At 40.7% G+C, this 23,491-nt stretch overlaps 1 protein-coding gene across 1 annotated transcript in view; it reads left to right on the top strand.

Annotated features, from left to right (window-relative positions):
* Positions 1 to 22,890, top strand: part of PARP15 (poly(ADP-ribose) polymerase family member 15) — a 48,161-nt gene extending 25,271 nt beyond the window's left edge. Inside the window, exons 5-12 of the mRNA XM_047875613.1 lie at positions 59 to 137; positions 2,987 to 3,136; positions 6,236 to 6,298; positions 9,397 to 9,564; positions 12,355 to 12,561; positions 16,900 to 17,033; positions 20,236 to 20,410; positions 20,722 to 22,890. Coding sequence (XP_047731569.1) covers positions 59 to 137; positions 2,987 to 3,136; positions 6,236 to 6,298; positions 9,397 to 9,564; positions 12,355 to 12,561; positions 16,900 to 17,033; positions 20,236 to 20,277 — 843 coding nt within the window. The 3' untranslated portion in view covers positions 20,278 to 20,410; positions 20,722 to 22,890. The remainder of the gene's footprint in view (positions 1 to 58; positions 138 to 2,986; positions 3,137 to 6,235; positions 6,299 to 9,396; positions 9,565 to 12,354; positions 12,562 to 16,899; positions 17,034 to 20,235; positions 20,411 to 20,721) is intronic.
* The last annotated feature ends 601 nt before the right edge of the window (positions 22,891 to 23,491 follow it).

Raw genomic sequence — 23,491 nt, 5'->3', positions numbered from 1 at the left:
TTGGATTAATATTTTTACAGAATATTGTTGTAGTCGGTAACTATATTTCTATTTCCAGGCATTTTTAGATGAATTCACTAAATGGTCAAGAGGAAATCCTGACAAGGACAGGATTCTCATGGCTGGAGATGGCCAAGGTCTGGCAAAGTTGTTCTGCTGAGGAAATTACTTCCCTCTGCTTCGTAGCTCTTCAGTGGTAGCTTAGGGCCAACAGAAGGAGGCAAAGCTAATTCACATGAGCAACAAATCAGTGATGGAGAGGGTATTAGAGCATGTGTTAGAGCATGTTCTGTTGTCTGAGCACACAAAGAATAAATCACACAGACCCTGTGCTACTGCACCCCAGCAAACTCTAAGCCTAGGGTGGGTGTTGGTCCGGTGAGGCCAAAGAAAAGAGACACCAACTGAGACATAGCTTTACTGGGGAAACTTATGTACAGGGAGTCCGGGAGTGGCTGACGGGATAAAGGCTCTGCTGCTGGGATCTATATGCAGCAAGTTTTCATATCACAGCAACTTACCCTAGCAACTATCAGTGGCCCTTCCCCTCCTTGTGTGGCCAGCATTTCCAAGGAGATCAAGGCCTGACACTTGGACACTCTTCATTATAAGAGGACATTCAGCGTTGGCCAACGCCCCACAACCAGCCCCTGGCCTTGAACACTGAACAACATGCTCTTCTGCACATTCTGCCTGATGGGAATGTAGAGGGAGGACAGGATCTCTACATTTTCTTTTTTCAACGTTTATTTATTTTTGGGACAGAGAGAGACAGAGCATGAACGGGGGAGGGGCAGAGAGAGAGGGACACACAGAATCGGAAACAGGCTCCAGGCTCTGAGCCATCAGCCCAGAGCCTGACGCGGGGCTCGAACTCACGGACCGCGAGATCGTGACCTGGCTGAAGTCGGACGCTTAACCGACTGCGCCACCCAGGCACCCCTCTACATTTTCAAGATAGTGATTAACAGGGCCATTCAGGGGATGCTTGCACAAACCAGCTATCCAGCATGTACCATAAGGATACGAACCAAATCCCTGGTAATGAGGCCAGGGTTTCTAAGGTATGATAATTAAAGATAATTGAAGATGGAGGAGCAAGACAGAGGCCAGGGGTGGGACCGGCGACCACTCCGTGGCTTCCTTGATCATCCCTGTGTGCTGCTTCACCCGCAGCAAAATCCTCACACCAAGTGGGAGGCCTACCTGGGGCTGCTGCAGGCATAGTACGCTGAGGGGGATGCCCTGGACGTGCTAGCCTGAAGCACTGCTCTTGCCTCCACGTGCTGTTGGCGCACATGTATGTGATAAGAGGCCGTGCCCCTGGAGAAGTGAATGTGCTGGAGCCTGCCTTGCCTAGAGTTCATTCCACTGAGGTGTGGGTAGCTGGGAGCAGGACCTGCCCACAGCCTCCTGGGCCTGTGTCCTCCCACTCTGAAGGACTCATCCAGTAAAGGCCTTTGAAGAACCACACACACGCATACATAACTAAAATACGTACGACACCCTAAACTTCACTGATTGCTTTCATATATTTTTTTAAAGTTTTCTTATGTTTATTTATTTATTTTGAGAGAGAGAGGAGTGGGGAGAGGGGCAGAGAGAGAGAGAGAGAGAGAGAGATTGAGAATCCCAAGCAGGTTCTGTGCTGTCAGCACAGAGCCAGATGTGGGGCTTGATCTCACAAACCGTGAGATCATGACCTGAGCTGAAATCAGGAGTCAAAGGCTTAGCCAACTCAGCCACCTGGTGCCCCTTCATATATATTATTTAATCTACACAATGGCTGCCTGGGCAGGTGGTTCTGTTGCCACTGTGTCATATTGAAGGGGAGACCTGAAGAGCTTAAGGGATGAGTATAAATGGTATAAATGGCGCAGCTAAGTTGTAAAGCCTCAGAGTGTAGAGTGGACGGTGATGTGCCAACACAGTCAAGGTAATTTCCTCCAAGCAGCCTCGATATGGCTACCCCAGGGAGATGTGAGGCAACAGGAAAAGCTCATATTTGGAGATAGTGAGCTGTTGTTGAACATGAGACAAATGACCTAGCCACTGAGACCATTTCCATTTCTATAAAATGGCAATAAAAGAATCATTGGAGGTACACACTTTCAGTCACGAGATGAATAAATTCTTGAGACCGAATATGTAGCATGGGACTAAGGTTAGTAATAATGTTTCATACTCTTTTAAATCAATTTTTTTAAGTTTATTTATTTTGAGAAACAGAGAGAGCAAGTGAGGGAGGGGCAGACAGGGAGAGAGAGAGAATCCCAAGCAGGCTCTGTGCTGACAGCATGGAGCCTGATGTAGGGCTTGGACTCATGAACGGTGAGATCATGACCTGAGCCAAAACCAAGAGTTGGCCACTTAACAGGACCACCCAGGTGCCCCTAATGTTTCATATTTTTGAAGTTTACTAAGAGAGTAGATCTCAGGTGTTCTCACCTCTCCCACATGCATGTGCACACACTCACCCACACACACAAAGTGTGAGGCAATGGGTATGTTACCAGCTCAGTTGGATAATCATCTCACAATGTATGTGAATGTCAAAACATCACATTGTACACATTAAATACTTACAATTTTTATTTGTCAATCATACTTCAAAAAAAGCTGAAAAAAAGTCCCCAAGAGGTGTAGGGATGACACGAGGGAGCATTTTGCCCTCTATCCTTCCTCTTGCCTTTCTTATAATGTTACAGCAACTTTTGCAGACTGGCAGATGGACCAATCAGATGTTTCTGCCTCATCCTATTTAACTCAGAAAATGATACTCCTACTGCTACAAAACATTATTTTCTAATTTCCTCAAAACAAACAAACAAACAAACAAACAAACAACCCAGCAGCTTAACAGGCTGGGAGGCATGTTACTGTTTGGGTTTATATAGGAGAAAGAAAGAGGACTGGGAAGAGAATAAAGCCCCATTCTTTTTGTTCTTTCTCCATCCACTCTTTCATTTGCTTGCTTTCTTTTCAGGAATCTTCAAGACTGTCTCCGACCCTGGGTTCATAGCATATGAAATGAAAATTGGTGCAGTTACTTTCCAGATTGCTACTGGAGATATTACCAAAGAAAAGGCAGATGTGATTGTAAACTCAACAACAAGGACATTTAATCTGAAATCAGGTATTTTATTTAAGCAATGTAGTTGACTGTAACTATTAAGATGACTCGCGCCTGGGAGGGAAATTGTGGCTAATGTTGCCTCAGTAGATGGAGCATATAGCAGAACATAGGTAAGCCCTGGAATTAGAAAAACCTGGGTTTGAATCCCTACTATGCCTCTTACCATTGTGTGGCCTTGGAAATATCATTTAACCTCTCTGAGCCTCAGTTTCTCTGCCTGTCAGATGTTGATTTCCCACAGGAGGATTAGACAGGGTGTAACCATGTAAAGGTGAGGTGTAACTGACATGTCAGATTTAGTCTCTGTTAGCTCTCATCCCCACTTTAGCCCTATCAAAATGCCACACTTCTAATTTAATAAGCTTAAGTTCTATTTTTATTTTCCCTTTTTAAGAAAGTTTTATTTATTTTTTAATTTTTTTTAATGTTTATTTCTGAGACAGAGAGAGACAGAGTGCAAGCAGGGGGTGAGGGTATAGTGAGAGAGGGAGACACAGAATCTGAAACAGGCTTCAGGCTCTGAGCTGTCAGCACAGAGCCCGACGCGGGGCTTGAACTCACGAACTGTGAGATCATGACCTGAGCCAAAGTCAGATGCTTAACCGACTGAGCCACCCAGGTGCCCCTTTTATTTCTCTTTTTATGTAACTCAGTTGGCACTCATATCTCACCTCTTGTAACTCTTCCCTTCTCTATGTCACACTGATCCAGAAATGAAACTCAGCCTTTTCTTGATTTTTCCTGGAATATCTGACCACCTCCATTGATGTAACATCTCTGAGCATGCCCTCTCCACGTCTATTTGTTTATAACTTACATACATATAAGCTTATGTTAATATATTTTTAATACAAAGCATTAAATTTGAGATTAAAAGGGTAAGATAATACATAAATAGAAATAGAAGTTTAAACATTTTCGAAACTGCAAAATATCATGGAACTTACTATGTGGAAGTGAATATGTAGAATATCCATCCAATGTATTGGTCATTCAAAATGTAGACATAAAGAACATTCAGTTATGTGAAACATGGTAAATTGAACATATGCATTTGTTCCTGCTTCCTTGGAAAATTCTATTGAAGCAACAGTAAAGGAGGGGCGCCTGGGTGGCTCAGTAGGTTGAACGTCCGACTCTTGATTTTGGCTCAGGTCATGATCTCACAGTTCGTGGGACTGGACCCCATGTTGGGCTCTATGCTGACAGTGAGGAGCCTGCTTGGGACATTCTCTTTCTCTTTTCTCTCTCTCTCTCTCTCTCTCTCTCAAAATAAATAAATATAAACTTTAAAAAAAGCATCAGTAAAGGAAATAAAAGGGCATAAACCCACAAGGAAAGGGAGAGTCAGAGGGAGACCAATAATGAACAAGAGACAACAATGTACTTTTAGAATATGAGAAGCAGAGTGGTGAAAGCTTAGCATCAGCAGGAGAGAATGGTAGACCCTAGAGACACAGGAGTTGGAGGCAGCAGGTACCTGGGAAGGCAGAGGACAAGTAAAGACATGAAAACAGAATTGATGCAATTCTGGGGTGCCTGGGTGGCTCAGTCAGTTGGACGTCTGACTTCAGCTCAGGTCACGATATCACGGTTTGTGGGTTTGAGCCCCGCATCGGGCTCGGTGCTAACAGCTCAGAACCTGGAGCCTGCTTCCGATTCTGTGTCTCCTTCTCTCTCTGTCCCTCCCCCACTTGTACTCTGTCTCTATCTCTCAAAAATAAATAGATGTAAAAAAAAAAAATTAAAAAAAAAAAGAATTGGTGTAATTCTGTATGAGTAGCACTCACATCCTTCATTCTATCCTCCATCCATCCGATGCACCAGTAACTTCCCTTGCTCTTCCTTGGCCAGAGATGGGAGGTTTATTCTCTGGAGAAACAGAACCAGAGAGATTCTGGACTTAGAGCAGGAAGCACAGGTGAGATGAAAGGGGGAGCTGGATAGTATTCAAGTGAGTTTCTGTACTGAACCATGAGTGCCCAGCCCCTGTCCTTGTGGGGCTCCCAGAACAGCACACCGGCTTCTGCCCTCCAAGACATGAGATCGGCGGAGCCTTCTGGGGAGAAACCGGCTGCCTTAAAGCCTAGTATTTACTGCCTGCTTACCTTACACTAAAGCCTACTAGTCAGCAAGCGTCGTTTACATGGTCCTCCCAAACTCACTCTTAAACATGAATGGACTAGTGAAGATCATCTGACATTTGAAGAACACCTCCATTATTGCAAAGTCAGAGACCCACACATACTAAGAAAAAAGGAATTTTTAAAAAAGAGACAATTTATAATGCACACACAGAATCAAAGAGACACAGTAGATAGATAGAGGATAGAAGATAGATTGTTAAAATGATAAAATAACTGATAATTATTCAATGCTTTCTGTGTACCAGATTCCAAGCTAAGCATTTTGTATGCATTGCCTCTTTTAATGTTCAAATAACCCTGTGAGGGAAGTACTGTGCTAGCCTCTGTATAACAGGTGAGAAAGTGACTAGTCACATATTAGCCAGTAAATGGTGGAGGCAACTCTAACAGTCTGTCAAAATGCATAGTCTGTGTTTTCAGCCATTCAACTTGGCTGTCATTAGTGGTGACCAAAGCGGTGAAGCCACAACCTTGACTGGAAGATTCACTGGCCTGAAGGCAGCTGCCTACCTGTGAAAAACAAAGCTAAACAAAACAAAAAATTAAAACCAAAAAGCTTATGCAAAATGCTCAGTTTTATTTTAGTTTTGAGATCCATGCTTCCCATTAGCATCAGAACTTTCATTTTTATATTTTTTCATTTTATCAGATAGTAAGGGTAGAATGCAAACAATTTCACATAACCGCAGAACTATCCCTGTACAAATGGAGCCTGTAAAGCTGCAGACACAGGAGACTGTCGGCTGTTGGGCAGCGCCATCATGCTGCAGCTCAGATTGTTTATTGATCAGCTACTGAATGAAGGTTGCTATTGAAAAGGTGGGTTTTTCTGTGGGGGGTATCCATGAATTACACACTAAGGGGCGAGCTGAATAAAAGTCTAAGGTACAAAAGCTACAGTCTTGTATTGGATTTTAACTAATGCTTTTTACCACTAACATGTCTTATTTAGGGGTGTCAAAAGCAGTTTTGGAAGGTGCCGGACCAGCTGTGGAAAGTGAATGTGCTGTACAAGGTATGGTCACATGTTACTTTTGGCTACAATCTACTGCAAATTAGAGGGCTGAGTACTCTAATAGGACCTACGGGAGGAGTGTTGAGTGCTTTGGAAAAAGGTCGATTCCCTGGGAGAGCAGATACAGGTGGTGTAACTGTGGCCGTGTGGAAGACGTCCTTTCTCCCACCATCTCACCTGTCTCTTCCTGACTATTAAAAAGAACTGGGTCCCAACGGTCCAGGCTCAACCGTTTACTGAGGGCTCCTGGGCATGCCATCTAATCTGTCAGAGCTTTGTTTCTCTCATCTGTAAGATGACTCTACTAAGGAGGGGTATGGTAATGGCTGGCTCACACGTGGTTGTGAGGATCAGGACAATGAGTGTGAAAAGTTACGTAAACTGTAAGTGCTGTATAAATTATCTTTCAGTTTTCCCAACCCTGTTCTACTTCCTATAGCGCCACATCTACTTGCTGTGAAGAAATGTGGAGCTTGGGTGGGTCTGAGGTGTTTTCTGACCCCAACCAATTCTCCAATTCTAACACTATGTACCTGTAGAGTTAGCATTGGATCCCTCAGGGTAAAGGGCTCAGTCCCACAAGACTCCCCCACTTCAGACACCAGTCGCCAGTCCTAGGGGCTACCTGTACTTCTCACTCATCCTCTATAAATTCACGCATTCACAAAACCCCCTTCTCAGGTCTGGCGGTACCCTAGAATGACTCATAGAACTCAAGAAAACACAATTTTTTTTTTTTTTTTTACATTTACCAGTTTATTATAAAGGATACAACTCAGGAACAGCCAAATGGAAGAGATGCAAAGGGGAAAGTATATGGGAAGGGACGCAGAGCTTCCCTGCCCTCTCCAGATGCACCACCCTCCCGGTACCCAGATGTGTTTACCAACCCGGAAATTCCCCAATCCTGTTTTTTAGCAGTTTTATGGAGGTTTCGTATGTGGTCACAATTAATTAAATCATTGTGTTTTTGATGGAGGTCTGCAAAGGTCAGAGGGTGGGACTCTGACCATGGCTTGGTCTTTCTGAAGACCAGCCCCCATTCTGAAGCTATTTAGCCTCACAACCCTCAAGAGTCCTCTCATTTACTTACAAAAGACTTATTACTCAGGAGATTCCAAAGTGTTTGAGGAACTCTGAGCCAAGAACCATGAACAAAGATCAAATATTTGTTTTTTATTATACCACAGTGGGGAATCTGTAAGAGTGATGCTAAACTATTTATCCTTCAAAGTCAGGACTCATGTCTTGCCAAGGAGACTATCAGCTACGAGCGTGATTTTAAAAAGTCACAAGGTCTCATGTTTGACAAACAGTCCCACAACTGACTTGCTTTTGTGCCTCAAAGTTCTATCTTGATAGCTCTCCTCTGATTAAGACGTTTTCTCTGGAATGAATGTATTCCTGGAGAGGGGTCAGAGGAAGGGAATACTGACCACTAACATGAGGATATTAGCAGGAATTTGTGGGTTGGAAAAGCTAGCTGTACCTTGGAAGGCAGAAGCAGAGAATGAAGCAGGGTATCGAACAAGCTGGAAACTGAGGCTGCCTGGGATGGGACAGCCATTGGGACACCCGAGGGGCAGCAGCGAGTGCCTGGGCAGGGCGGGGTGGGCCCACTCTCCTCCTCCTGTATTTGCCAGAGGCCCGCCTTCCTCAGGTACTTACTCAGTGCCTTAAAACAAGCTCTGGTGATTTCCATGTGTTCAAGAGCTCTCAGGGTCGAGAGAGAGGGAGGAGTTTTCATCCATTCACACCTCCACACCAATGAATACATTGCTTTTGTCTCCTAGAAAAATTAATCTAGCTAAATGAGCACATAAATTGCTCTTCTGGACAGGAGCTTGGGGGTTAAGAGCTCTGGACACTGACTGCTTAGGTTCAAATCCCAGGCAACCTTTGCTATGGACCTTACTTCTCTGAGCCTCTGTTTAACCTGTGAAATGGAGAAAACAGTACCCACCTGATAGCCTTGTTTTGAGGACTGAGTGGATTAATGCAGGTACAGTGCTTTTGAAAAGCACCCCAAATATCAACAATATAGTTGTTGAGTAAAATAATCCTGCACATCAGTCAGAATGGCTAAAGTTAACAACTCAGGCAACAACAGATGTTGGCGAGAATGCAGAGAAAGGGGAACTCTTTTGCACTGCTGGTGGGAATACAAACTGGTGCAGCCACTCTGGAAACCAGTATGGAGGTTTCTCAAGAAATTAAAACTAGAACTACCCTACGACCCAGCAATTGCACTACTAGGTATTTATCCAAAGGAGACAGGTATGCTGTTTTGAAGGGACGCATGCACTCCAATATTTATAGCAGTGCTATCAACAATAGCCAAAGTATGGAAAGAGCCCAAATGTCCATCAACGGATGAATGGATAAAGATGTGGTGTGTGTGTATGTATGTATATATATATATATACATATATATATATATATATATATATATAATGGAGTATTACTCAGCAATCAGAAAAAAAAAGAAATATTGCCATTTGCAACAATGTGGATGGAACTGGAGGTTATTATGCTAAGTGAAATTAGTCAGAAAAAGACAAGTTTCATATGACTTCACACATATGAGGAATTTGAGATACTAAACAGATGAACATAAGGGAAGAGAAGCAAAAATAATATAAAACAGGGCTGGGGACAAAACATAGAAGACTCTTAAATACAGAGAACAAACTGAGGGTTGCTGGAGGGGTTGTGGGTGGGAGATGGGCTAAATGGGTAAGGGGCATTAAGGAAGACACTTGTTGGGATGAGCACTGGGCGTTATACACAGGGGATGAATCACTGGAATCTACGGGAAATCATTATTGCACTATATGTTAACTAACTTGGATGTAAATTTAAGACTAAAAATAAATTTAAAAATAATAATAATAAGGGGGGGGGGGGAAGAATCCTGATTGTAAATAAAATGAGCCTGTCACAGTCCCAGTGAGGGAAACTAGCTAGATGGAGGGAGGCTGGACTTGGTCAGGAATCGTCACGGCTTTTCTGAGTTCAGCTGTTTTCATTTCTCAGTGGTCATCGTGTTGCTTCCTGTAAGTAATGTGCTATGTGTTTCCTTCTTTCTTTTGTTCCAGCTGTACAGCCTCACAGAGATTTTATAATTACACAAGGTGGATACTTAATGTGCAAGATAATAATTCATGTTCTTGGGGAAAATGATGTCAGAAAAACGGTTTCCACTGTTCTGGAAGAGTGTGAGCAGAGGAAGTACACTTCTGTTTCCTTTCCAGCCATCGGAACAGGTTTGCAGCCTCTCATCACTCAGAGATTCTGAATAATCCAGATTCCTTTAGACTTAGGCTCACTGTTTATGAACTCCATGCTGAGTCCAGGCAGTGATAGTGATATTAAACCAGAGTAGGCAAACTTTCAGACCCTGAGGGCCATCTATGGGGCCTATGCCTCTCTCATACATCTTTGTCCTTAATTGTATGTTCCCTAAGTATCTTTCCATGTTTGGTCCTTAACTTCATGGTTTTCTTATTGTTCATTTTTTTTCCTTTGGGGGATTTATTTGTTCTTATTATATCAGTTGCCTTTTCTGCACTGACTCTCAGATCAGCGTTTCTCCTTCTCCCAGATCTCCTCTGGGAGATTTCTGTTACCGGAAACTTTATATCAGAATCCAGATTCAACATCATCATCCCTTGCAAACAGCCACTTTTCTTGAGTTGCATAATTTCCTGGTTTCCTCCTGCAGGGGTGCCATGATGCCCCCAGCTGTTCTGTACCCTGCTTCTTTGTGCCCCCAGACTGCACAGTCAGCACATTCTACTAAATCTTCCAGGGGTTGTTCTGTTTCAGCCTTCCTGTTTATTTCCAAAGCCTTAATACCTCCCCCATTGGGTTTACAGCAGCATCTCTCACTGGCTCCTCATTGGCACATTCACTAGATTGCAATGCTCTTTCCCAGGCCCACTGCAAATTCCTAGGGATAAAATCAGTGAATAGGATGCAGTCGCCATCCTTTAAGCAACAAGTTCAGGTCTGTCTTGCTCACAGTTTTGAGGAACACTTTCCTCCCCCATCTCTATCATAGCATACAGTAATTTCTTCTCAGTTGAAGGTGATGCTAATGACCCACCCCATGATTCATTCGTGCTCAATTACACAGGTTATTTATTTATTTAAAAAATTGTCAACATTTATTTATTTTTGAGAGAGAGAGAGAGAGAGAGAGAGAGAGGCAGAGAGCAAGGGAGACACAGAATCCTAGGCAGGCTCCAGGCTCTGAGCTGTCAGCACAGAGCCTGACATGGGGCTTGGACTCATGGACTGTGAGATCATGACCTGAGCTGAAGTCGGAAGCTTAACTGACCCAGCCACCCAGGTGCCCCTACACAGGCTTTTTAAAATGGACTGAGAGGGCCCTAATGAAGCCATCACACGGTTATATGATTTAGTAAAGCTTCAGAAGTAAGGCATTTTAACCACTGTGGGTTAGGATCACCGTTTCTTCCCACTTTGACTCCTCAGACTTTTCCTGGCACTGGGCATTGGAGAGGCTGCAAGCATTTTTGGAATATAGTTAAGGAAAGTTGACTTGAGAATATGATTTTCAACATTTTAAAATTTATACTTTATTGTGATTTCTTTTTTTTTAGTCTAAATATTCACTTATATGCATAATTTTATATTTTTATTTTGTTTTGTTTTGTTTTCCAAGATGTATAAGTTTCAAATCCTACAAAACCTGGACCCACCCCTGACTCCTAGTTTTCCCATCTTGCAGATAAGAACTTAAAGTATTAAAGCACAAGGTCATATAGCTAGTGAGCAGTGTAACTAGGTTCAAATCCAGGAAATCTGGTCTTTACATTGCAACCATTACATTTTTTTTATGTTATGTGGGTTTTGTTACCATTTTGCCCTTTATTACTATATTCTTAGCTGCCACGTCCTTATGTCTCTTAGCTATTACCTTCATTATCATCCCAATTTTACAGATGAGCAAACTGAAGTTTGGAGGTGTTGTGGGCTGAGTTATGTTCCCCTGGCCAAATTCATATGTTGAAGCCCTAACCTCTGTACCTGACTGTATTTGGAGATAGGGTCTTTCAAGAGGTAATTAAGTTAAAGTGAAGTCATCAGGGTTCTCCCTCATCCAATACGACTCGTGTCCTTGTTAGGAGATTAGAGCACCCATAGGTACAGAGGGAAGACCACGTGAAGACATAGGGAGAAGACCACCATCTACAAGCCTGAGAGAGAAGCCTCAGAAGAAACCAATCTTTCCAGCACCTTGGTATCAGACTTCTAGCCTCCAGAATTGTGAGAAAATACATTTCTGTTGCTTAAGCCACCAGTCATGGCAATTTGTTATGGCATCCGTAGCAAACTAATGTAAGAGGGATCAAATGACTTCCACAAGATCACACAGCTAATCAGTGGAGAACCAGGGCATAAACCCAGATCTTCTGCACCCAAATCACCTGTTCCTTTCTCTGTGCTTCCAAAGCCCTTTAGTCAGAGACCACCAGGAGCACGCACTGTAAAGAACCACACAGCATCTCACCAAGGGGTTGTTAAGGAATCATTGAGGGATGTGAGCTTGTGTTGGTTGACTTTCTGGCAGTCTAGGGTAAATGGGCTTTTGCTCTGGATTGGATACTTGAAGGAAGCAGACATAGTTCTATGACTGGGTATCTTACCTGGAACAGGAGAAAGTGTGGCTGAAGCCATGATTATAAATGAGGCAGCACTTGCTCATATTAGTCAAGATGGAGAGTGTTTGGCCATTTTTGTGATTTGGCTGGTGTTCATGTTTTTATCTGTGGTCAGACATGATTATTCAGTGGTGGTTTTTGACTTGACTCATCACAGCCACAGAGTGGTTACATTTGATGCTGTTCTATGAAGTTGTTTGAGTTCAGCCAGAGAACGCCAACACCTAGCTATGAGCGCCAGATCTGTTCTGGCTCTTAGGGGCTGCGTTCTTTCTTGGCACCAAAAACTGCATCTGCCAAATATTATCACTTGACTAACACCAGCTAAAGCTTCTTTTTGTCATCTAAATTTTTTTTCTTTTTCAGGCAACGCCAGAAAAAACCCAGTCATAGTTGCTGATGACATGATCAGTGCTATTGTAGACTTCGCCTGGAAACATTCCACGCCATCATTAAAAAAAGTTAAAGTTGTCATCTTTCTGTCTGAACTGCTAAATGTATTCTATGACAACATGAAAAAGAGAGAAAATTCTGCATCACCCGTCTTTCAGTCCACATTCTTCGAGACTGCATGTAAGATGTTCTTCTTTAAAAAGATCATGTGGTTCTCTCTCATATCACTTAGCAAATGTTTAGATATTAATGCTCAGTGTTTTATCAGTTTTAGGATTTTACAGACAGCCTCCTATAATATATGGGAAAAGTGCACGAACTATGGAACGCAGCCTCCTGTCAGCTGATTATTCTTCTGCGGGGCAAAATTACTCCTGGGGAAACAGGAATAGCAAAGGAACAGGAAGAGGATAGAAGTGAGAAAGCAGGAAGAGGAGGAGGATGGGCTTTGAAAATCCTAGCTAGTTGTCTCATTATATACTTATTGATTAGTGTTACTCTCAGTGTCCCTTGTAGCTGTGAACAAGTGGACCAGTACTGGTTTATTGATTATCCACCACCAGACAAGTTAGCCTGGGAATAGAAGCAGATGCAAGAAGAGAGTGGTCAGGGTCATTTGGTTGTGCTACTTCATGAGCAGGCAGATTCCCAGCTGCTTCTCTGTAAGGTGTGTGTGTATGCATTATGCTTAAGCATCTGTGTTGACCTGCCCTTCTGTCCCCCATTTTATGGCTTCTGTACTGCCTAGAAAAAGAGCTTCCTCTTGAGATCACTGTTTTTGTTTATTTGGAGCACTCACTCATAGAGCACTGTGAGTTTCACTAGTGATGAAATGTACCTGTCATCAGGAGCCTCCCTAAACTGGAAATTGTTGTCTGACACTACCAGTAGGAATTTCAGTTCTCTCTACACCTATTTTTTTTTTAATTTTTAAATGTTTATTTATTTTTGAGAGAGAGACAGAGCACTAGTGGGGGAGGGGCAGAGACAGAGAGAGAGACACAGAATCTGAAACAGGCTCCAGGCTCTGAGCTGTCAGCACAGATCCCAATGCGGGGCTCGAACTTGGGAACTGGAAACGGTGAGATCATGACTTGAGCCAAAGTCGGACACTTAACCGACTGAGCCACCCAGGCACCCCTACACCTATTTTCTGACAACTGTTCTTCTCAATGTGCCTCCACATACAGCATATGTAAGAGTTACACACACACACACACACACACACACGCATGCACTAAACAGAAATGAAAATAATAGTTGGATCTGTTAATACTCTTGTAATAGCAAATAATAGAAAATCCAATTTAAACTGGCTTATGCAAAAAAATGGAATTAATTGGCTCACATGACTATAAAGTTGACTCATACCTGGCTTCAGGTCCAGTTTGATCCAGGTGCTCATATTATATAATCTAGACCCTGACTTTCTTCATCTCTCACTCTCTTGTCAGCTGTGTTGTCTTTAGGCTTAGGTTTCACATGGTGAAAGATGGCTGCTAGCAGCTTCAGGCTCATATCCCTGTATGGTCAGGTCCAACAGGAAAGAGTATATCCTGTGGCAATATATACTTATCATCAGGAACATGATGCCTGGGAACAGAGGTGTTCACATATAGCTGAAATTCTGATTGAATCAGCTTAGGTAATGATTGCAGCGAGGGAACTGGAATTACACTAATTAGCAATACAGAGTCTATATGCTCTATACTTGAACTGAAAGGGATCACTCTCCGAAGCAATGGGGAAGGGTTGTTCACCAAAGGAAATTCAGGATGCTTTTATCAGAAGAAGGGGAAAAGGCTGCTGGATAGTTAAAAATTATAATACCTACTAGAGTATCTAGGGATTTATAAATTAACATGCCCCCCACTTTGGTCTTTGTAGAGGAAAATTTGCATTTAAATACAAGAGCAATAAGTCATTATCAGTAAAGTAAAAAATTAAGAGAAACTGGTTCATCCATTCCCTGCTTACACCGAGAATTTAAATTGACTTATGAAATTTACAAAATAGACATGAAAGTTAAAGAGACAAGCAAATAAAAGCTAACTAAAATGAGTAGACCAGTGACCCTATGGCACTTGGAGCAAAAACAAACAACAAAACTGCCTCACATAATCTTTAGATGAAAGTAATAATGCAGATAAAATGTCAGATAAAAGGAAGTTTGTTGGCAGACACACAAACTTGAATTTTAGTAAGAATTTATCATGTGGACTTCTTTAAAAAAGAATTTACAGAGGACAACTTTGAGTTGCATTTGAGCCGATGGTCCACAATTGCTTTTCCAATACACATTAAAGCTTTGATTGATTCAGAGAGCTTTTACTGAGCACCAGCTGAATATCAGACACTAGAGACATGGACTTGAGAGTCATGTAAGTAGGTGGGAGTTGAAGCCATTGAGTGTGGACTGGATTATCCATGGAGGCTGTGAAGGTGGAGAGAGTAAAGGCTGAAAGCAGAGCCAGGATTCTTGGTGTATAATTCCACCTCCACCTGTGGAGAGGAAACTGAGGCAGGGTGCACAAGGAGAGGTGCAGGGGGGCATTTATCCCAAACATCAGGAATGGGAAAGTAGAGTGACATTTATCTTTTAAAAGAGATTTATAGGAAAAGCACTTGGGAAAGTGACTGGTGCATGGTAAACACTTAAAGAAAAAGAGGGGCGCCTGGGTAGCGCAGTTGGTTAAGCGTCCGACTTCAGCCAGGTCACGATCTCGCGGTCCGTGAGTTCGAGCCCCGCATCGGGCTCTGGGCTGATGGCTCAGAGCCTGGAGCCTGTTTCCGATTCTGTGTCTCCCTCTCTCTCTGCCCCTCCCCCGTTCATGCTCTGTCTCTCTCTGTCCCAAAAATAAATAAACGTTGAAAAAAAAAATTAAAAAAAAAAAAGAAAAAGAGCCATCGTGTTATTTCCCATGAAGCACTGGGCTGCAAGTCAATAGAACACAATTCTGTTCCTTCTTTGGATGGAGGCCTTCCATGTAACAATGGATGTGTGAATATTCAGGCTTCCTGGGACTAGGTTTTCTCATCTCTAAATTGTCCAACCACAGTCATCTTTTGTCCACAGAGTAAGGTAGCACGGTTTGGTGTGGTTTAAGTGTGTGACTTAAGCTGTAGCTCTCCATAAGCTTTACTCCCTCTTTAATATACCTCTGGGATGTAGGAAAGATCAAGATTAATTGTTTTTTTGAGAATAATAACCATGTTAATAAAGGACTTGGCATTCCCTAAAAGTGCTTTCACACCCTTCATTATGTTTTAAATTTGAAACAATCCCATGAGGTGATAGAGCAGATTGTATCAGTTCCATTTTGCAAAAGAGATCATGAAAATTCACTCAGAAGTGGTATTACTTGTTCCATGTCTTATGGCTGGTCACAGGTTGAGGCTGATCAGGTCTTCTGATTCCAAGCACTGGTATTTTCTGCTCTGCAAACTCATGACATGAAAGAAGAGAGAGCCCAAAGAAAAACTTTATTTACTTCCCAGTCTTGCTTGCTGTATTCAGAGAAAAGAATGTAGCAGGTCCAAGAGGACTCTAAGACCTAGGACTAGACATGATGAGGCCAAAAGATCTGGAGGGAGTGGACAGTGGGAGAAAGGAAAGAATTTAATTTGCAGAAACAACACACTCTGTTGCTTAAGTATTTAAAGCAGAATTTGAAAAGAGCTTCGAGATTAGGGTTTGATGTTTCCTTTTGTCATCAGAACTTCATTCCCTGGATGGACTCGCTAAACAGGAAGAGTTCCTGGATTATTATATCTTTCACTAACAATGAGCAAATTCTGGCTTTGTTTGTAAGGAGAAATCCTTTGGCCTTTATCTGTGGTATTGTGCCATTTTCTGGCATTTTATTCTCTACTACAGTCTGTCCATATTTCTATTCATCAAGCCATCTCAGCAACTTGGTGTGTAGCCTCAATGTGTTAGAAGGTTCCGGAAGCCATTGGAAAGCAAAGGAAAATTTTGAGCATCATCATCTTATATGAAAGCTTTCACTTAGAATTTCCACTGTTTTCTTTATATAGTGCTTTCTCTATTTCGTGTAGAAGATAGGGTACAAAACAATGTATTTTAAATAACTTTGGCAAGGTACATGTTTCAAAATAAAAATAATAAAGGACCATGCTAAATTGATAAATATGAAGACATCAATAAATCGGGTTTCATGTTTATAATCAGTTTCTTATGGAATTAATTACACAGCGCTGTCTAGGAAAATTATAATTTTAAGCTATAGTGAACCTAAGTTTACCTAAATATTTTAGCTAGGCATTAATATATGTCATGTTAGCGTCAGAACCATTCATTTCATCTGTGTTTGACAAATTGAGGATGATAAAAGAAGCAACGATGAAATGTGTAGCTTTTTGTTTTGTTTTGTTTTGTTTTGTTTTTTCTCAAAGACCAGGATTAGATGAATGAGAAAAAAGAGCATAGGAAGTGCCCTGATTTTCAATGGTCCCTGGAAATGGATATTGTGTTTTCACCAAATGTTAACTTTCCAGATAATATTCCTGAACACTGGACTGACATGAATCAGCAGCTGTCCTGTGTGATCGAACTACAACCCGGACAGTCAGAATACGACACCGTAAAGGACAAGTTCTCCGAGACTTGTCTTTCCTACAAAATAGAGAAGGTAATATTGCGCCTAAAAAATTACTTCCTTCAAATATTGAAGAACTAACATCAAAGATATCTTTTTACAATAACACTCTTCCTTCCTTTATGCCTTACTAGATTTATTTTAATTTGACTCACTCAAGCTCCTAGACTTCAAATCTCATGGTTCCTTCCTTAGCAGTAATGAAGAAGATTCCCAAAAACGACATATATATGTTTGGATCCTTTCACTTAACAATTTACAAACAAACTCACTCAAACTGATTGAACAAGAAGAAATGTATTTGAAATTAATGGAAAGTCCAGAAGTAGGATGGTCTTTGGAACAGTTGAATCCAGTGACTCAGTGATGTCTTGGATCCAGTTTCTCTGGCTTTGTCACCTTCATCCGAAGGCTGGACTCCCTTCATAATTGTGGGATGGCTGCTGGTGGCAATCAGGGGGTCTCTATGTCCTCCATTCACATACCATGGAAGGGATACAGCCACTGGATAAGAGTCCCAGGCTTTGTGTTGAATGTACCACTACAGCTAGTCTGTGTTGGGAGAGTGCTATGTGCTGACTGGCTTATACCTGGGCTATCAGATGCCATCATTGTGTGATCCCATCATGAGATTATCCAGATTAGTTAAACCCAATTAGGCTGCACCTGGGAGCTGTAAGTGAGGCCATCTCCACCCAATCAGGAGTTGCTGTACAACGGGAATGAAGTGGAATGGATGTTCAGATTCTCACAACATCCACTATGCTGCATAAAAATTTTAGCCAGTACAGGAATTTATTAGGTCATTATCATACCATGTATGTCAGAGCAGGGTATGGAAATTGATATTTCCATCCTAGTCATTTAAAAATCTAGCTGCTACTTCCATACAACAGCGTACTTAACCATATTATAGCACTTAAGAAATTGTGCTTTCATAAGCTTTCACATGCCTGATTGCTCCATTAGACAGTGGGCTTCTTAAGGTAGGAGTTGCATTCCTAGTACATCGCACGGTAGCTAGCATATTGTAGGACACAGTACCTACTAAATGAACTTAATTCCTGAGAAAGAAAGAGAATCAAAAGAGGGAGACTCTTGCAGAAAGGAGAGAATTTAAAGGAAGAGATGCTTCATTGATGTTAAAAGATGTTGAGAGTACAAGAACCTCGTTCAATTGTGTTTACCCAATATCTCCAACTTTCTTGGCTCTTATCCTTCTATCATATCCATTTTGAAACACCTCAACTTTGGATTAATTCCATAGCCTACTTTCTCTCCTGCTGCCCCTGGATAAAATCATTATTAATTCATGGTCCCCAACCTCTGCAGCACTGTCCGGGTGCCTGAAATTTTTATTGCTTCCTCCAGTCAACTCCCTCACGCATTCTCCATTGCAAAATTTCAACACTCTCCTTGAGGTCTTCATCTGTCTCAAAAAAAAACTTTCCCTCCTGCTTTTATTACTTGGCTTCTCCTCAACATCTGCTACACGTTACCACTCCATTCTTCTTATTTATGTATTTGTTTTTAATTATTTACTGAAATTGAGGAATAACTGAAATATATTAGTTTCAAGTATATAACATGATTTGATATTTGTATATATTGCAAAATGATTACTACAATAAGTCTAGTTACCATCCATCATTATACATAGTTATGAAAATTTTTTTTTCTTGTGATGAGGACTTTTCAGATCTACTCTCTTAGCAACTTCCAAATATGCAATTCAGTATTATTAACATAGTCACCATTCTGAGCATTTCATCCCCATACTTATTTCTTTTATAACTAGAAATTTGTAAATTTTGGCCCTCTTCACTCATGTTGTCTACCCCCCCAGCCCCTGCCTCTGACAACCATCAATCTATTTTCTGTATCTGTGAGCTTTGGTTTGTTTTTTGTGGGTTTTGTTTGTTTTAGATTCCACATGTAAGTGAAACCATATGGTATTTGTCTTTCTCTGTCTGACTTATTTCACCTAGCATAATGCCCTCAAGGTCTATGGCAAGATTTCATGCTTTTTAATGGCTGAATAGTATTCCTATTCCTATAGTATGAATTCCTATAGTATGAATTCCTATAGTATGAATTCCTATAGTATGAATATAGGGATCCTATATTCCTATAGTATGAATATATATATATATATATATAGTATATTCCTATATATAGAATATACATATATAATGGAATTATATATATAATAGAATTATATACATATATATAATGGAATTATATATATAATGGAATGCTATTATGGAAAAAAATATATATATATCACATCTTCATTATCCATTCATCTATCAATGGACACTTAGGTTGATCCCATATCTTGACTGTTGGGAATAATGCTGAAGTGAACATGGGGGTGCACTCGATTCTTCTTGAACTCTCTTCTTCTTTTGTTTCTAGAACATCATTCTTTCAGATTCCCTCCTCTCTCCCTAGACCTAGATTATCTGGATCCTTTTCTTATGCTTTCATACTCCATGTGTATTCTCCTAACCCATCCCTATCACTCTGGGAGGTAGTGATTTTTTTTTCTTGTGTTTCTCCCCCACTAGACTGAGGGCAGAGATCCAACACAGTGCTTGATCCATAGTAGATGTTCAATAGATGATTACTGAATGTATGTTAATAAGTTCATTTTCTAGAAGGAAATAGAACTGTAGGGAATGATATTTTTAAAAAATTTTCAAGAAAGACAAAATTTCAAGGAGGGGATGATTTATGGTTTGAAATGTTATTGAAGGTCTAGAAAGAAATAGTCATTAGATTAGGCAGTTATGAGGTCATTTGTGACCATAATCAGAGCAATACAAGAAAACTGTTACTGGAAGAAGCCAATGGAATGGGTTTAGAGATCAGAGGGTGTTAAGGAAATCATTACTTGACAAATTTTTTAGTAGGAATTTGAATGTTAGTAAATCTCCAGGAATTCCAGGTAAACATTTTTATGTAAGTTATAAGTTCTGTTATATAAAGTAGATAATAATCAGCACTATTACAAAGTATAGGTACTCTTAACCTAGCCTTTTTCTAAAGGTGGAAAGCTACCTATTCTCTGAATTTGCTGTTTATTTGCATTTTATTTTTCTTTTCCTTCTCATTTCCTTCCTCCAGTCCTCCTGCTTCTCCTCCAAATTGCTTTTTTAAAAATCCACAACAAACACAATATACTGAGCTCTAAAGTCATTTTCAAAATGTTCTGCTTTTTTGTCATTTGCAGATAGAGAGGATACAGAATATATGGCTCTGGAAGAGCTACTAGATAAAGAAAAAGCATATGGACATCAAGAATGGCCATACAGATAATGAGAGAGTCCTATATCATGGGACAGCTGCAGACTCAGTGCCATATGTCAATCAGCATGGCTTCAATCGCAGTTATGCTGGGAAGAATGGTAAGGAAGTGAGTAATCTGGCCAACCAGAATGAGGTGAATGATAGTTCTAGCGTTGACTATTCACACCCAAGCAGTGTAGAACCATATATGGCAGCCATATTGTCATTGTCAGGATAAGGCTCATTGTGTGTCACCAGAAAGGAGGATGGCAACCTTCTGAGGATAGATGGAGTAAATTTTAGAAATGATGAAAAGTGGTTTTGGTGGGCAAGAACTACATTAAAAATTTTTTGTGTCAGGTTTGGGCTTTGTTCTACATACTGTGATAATTTTATGTTCTTAGAAAGGCTTTTGTGTTTCTCTTTACAGCTGCAGCCTATGGAAAGGGAACTTATTTTGCTATTGATGCCAGTTATTCTGCTAATGATAAGTACTCCAGACCAGACAGCAATGGGAGAAAGCATATTTATGTTGTGCGAGTACTTACAGGAGTCTACACACTTGGATATGCAGGATTAGTTACCCCTCCATCAAAGAACCCTCACAATCCCACAGATCTGTTTGACTCTGTCACAGACAATGTACAACATCCAAGCCTATTTGTGGTGTTCTCTGATAATCAGGCTTACCCAGAATATCTCATAACTTTTAGGTGTTGAAAAATAGGTTTTTTTTTTTAATCTCAAAGAGATGATTTAGTCGTCTATTCATAAAAACAATTTATAGGGGTTTTGTCTTTGCCTTTGGCCTGTTTTTATAGATAAAAATCTGTCAGGTGCTAAAATGCTGAAAACAGCCTTTTAAAAATGCTCTATTGAAATTTGCAGCATACCTCTCTTCAGAGCACATTGATGGGTGGAAGCTAAGAAATGTAGATGACACAATTATAGCTACAGCTATTTACAGACAGCAAGTCTGTAGGAAAACAAAGAGCACATTACTTTTTTCTAGCAGAGAAGACTTAAGATGAATCACTTTAAAACCAAGCTGTTGTCCTTACAGAACATGTTAAGACATCAAACTGTGTTGAGCTCAACTGTACTATTAAATGAATAGGCTGCTGTTGTGCATCTGTAATAACTGTGAATTTTGCCTCCTTAAGAGGCAAGAATACTTATTAGCTAATAGCTTATTAGCAATAGCTCAGCTTTTAATGACAGAATCAAAGAGTATTACCTCAAATCTGTTGTGGAACAAATCAGGCAAAAATGTGTTGTACCATTATCTAATGCTACATAACAAATTACTACAAAATTTAGTGGCTTTTTGGGTAAGGAATTCAGGCATGGCTTAGCTGGGTCATTCTAACTTAGGGTCTCTTGACTCAGGAAGTTGAGTCAAGATGTTGGCAGGGGATGCAGTCATCTGAAGGCTTGACTGGGGCTGGAAGATCTGCTTCTATGGTGAATCACTCAAATAGCTAGACAGCTTTTGCTGGTTGTTGGCAGGAGTCCTCTCCTCTCTAGACTGCTTGCAGCTGGCTTACTCTACAGTCGGCAATTCAGGAGAGAGAAAAGAAGAAGCCATGATATCTTTTATGATCTAGCCTCTGAAGTCATACTCCATCTTTTCTACAGTAACCTATTGGTTACATAGATCAGCTCATTCAGTGTAAGAGGGAATTACCCAAGGGTATGGACACCAGGAGGCAGGGATCATTGGGGACCATCTTAGAGGCTGTATAAATGAGTGAATGACTAATACTTTGATAAAATGTTAGCAGTGAAAAGGACTCTAGAGGCCATCTAGGCCCACTGTCCTCTCATCTTTCTCTCTCACCTTCTCCTACTCCCAGGGCCAAAAGTCCTTTAGCCTCTGCTTGACCGCTTCTAACACTCCACATCTTAAGGATATTCCATTTGAGACAGTTCTAATTATTGGAAAACTCTTGTTTACATTGAATTGATATCTGTTCTTCTGAATCTATTGCCTGCTAATCACTGTTCCACCTTCTGGAGGACGCAGTACATATCTCATTCTTTTTACAGATGGTGGCCCTTCAGATTCATCTCTTCCTTCTATTGGAGTTAGGCAAATTCTTGAAATGTTTAGCAGCTTATTTATCCTGAAGCATCATTTTTTAAGAGTTGAAGACTTTTAAGATGGGTTTATATCATAAATAAGCACATGCACATTAAAAAGAGTGACGTATAAAGAAAACAGCACTCTTCACCATACTCTATCACCCATAACTGCAACATTCAGAGGAAACCACTGCCAACGTTCTTATGCATTCCCTTCTAGTTTCTTCTACATCCACCTTCAACAAAGTCAAAATCACACTTTATTCAATTACTTAATTATACAATATTGCATCTACCTTTTTTCATTTAACATTGTATTACTCTCATGTTATTAATTTTCACTATAAACATAATCTTAATTGCCAAATTATTCCACTATATATTTTCCTTCTATGTATATATAATTATAAAGTCTTAAAATGTCATAGTCTTTCCTTATAGTTTAATAATCCAGTTCTTCTTTTGTAATATATCTGTATTATTTCCCCCATGTCATTAAATATCTTACATATAATTTTGATGATTGTATAGTATTTCATTGTATGTTTCTACATAAATCTCAGGTCAAAGTAGGGTGCCCTATATTTCTAGAGAAACATATGGTTGGATTATGAGGTGCAAAGGACCATAATCTACCTTCAATGAGACACCACCTCCTGAACTTCTTGAGGGAAATAAAGACCTAGAGAACAAAGCAAGGTTAAATAACGCTCTGCTACTACGTGGGCCTTGGCTCCCAGCTCCAGTGTAGAATCCTAGTAAGCCAGGTTGAAACATGGAAGGACTCTTTTTACTTAGGTTAGGTAGTAGTACTGCAACTACATTGCAGTTGACTTGCAGTGTAAACTGCTGTCTTCTGTTTCCTCCAATATTCAAGGACTCCCCACTTGATTTTGCTATACTCCCACTTCACTAGAAGACATAGAAGTCTTGAATATAATACACCCATGCTATTAAAGTTGTGATCGTTTCTTGAGAAACAAAATATAGGCCAATCAATTATTACATAGTTATTATATTTTTGAAACAGAGAGAGAAACCAAGTGTCAGCAGGGGAGGGGCGGAGAGAGAGAGGAACAGAATCCAAAGCAGGCTCCAGGCTCCAAGCTGTCAGC

The sequence above is a fragment of the Prionailurus viverrinus genome, chromosome C2 (assembly GCF_022837055.1).
Source record: "Prionailurus viverrinus isolate Anna chromosome C2, UM_Priviv_1.0, whole genome shotgun sequence".
In the NCBI taxonomy this organism is placed as follows: Eukaryota; Metazoa; Chordata; class Mammalia; order Carnivora; family Felidae; genus Prionailurus; species Prionailurus viverrinus.
Note: the sequence above shows the minus strand (reverse complement) of the source record. Positions and strands in the feature narration are given on the sequence as shown.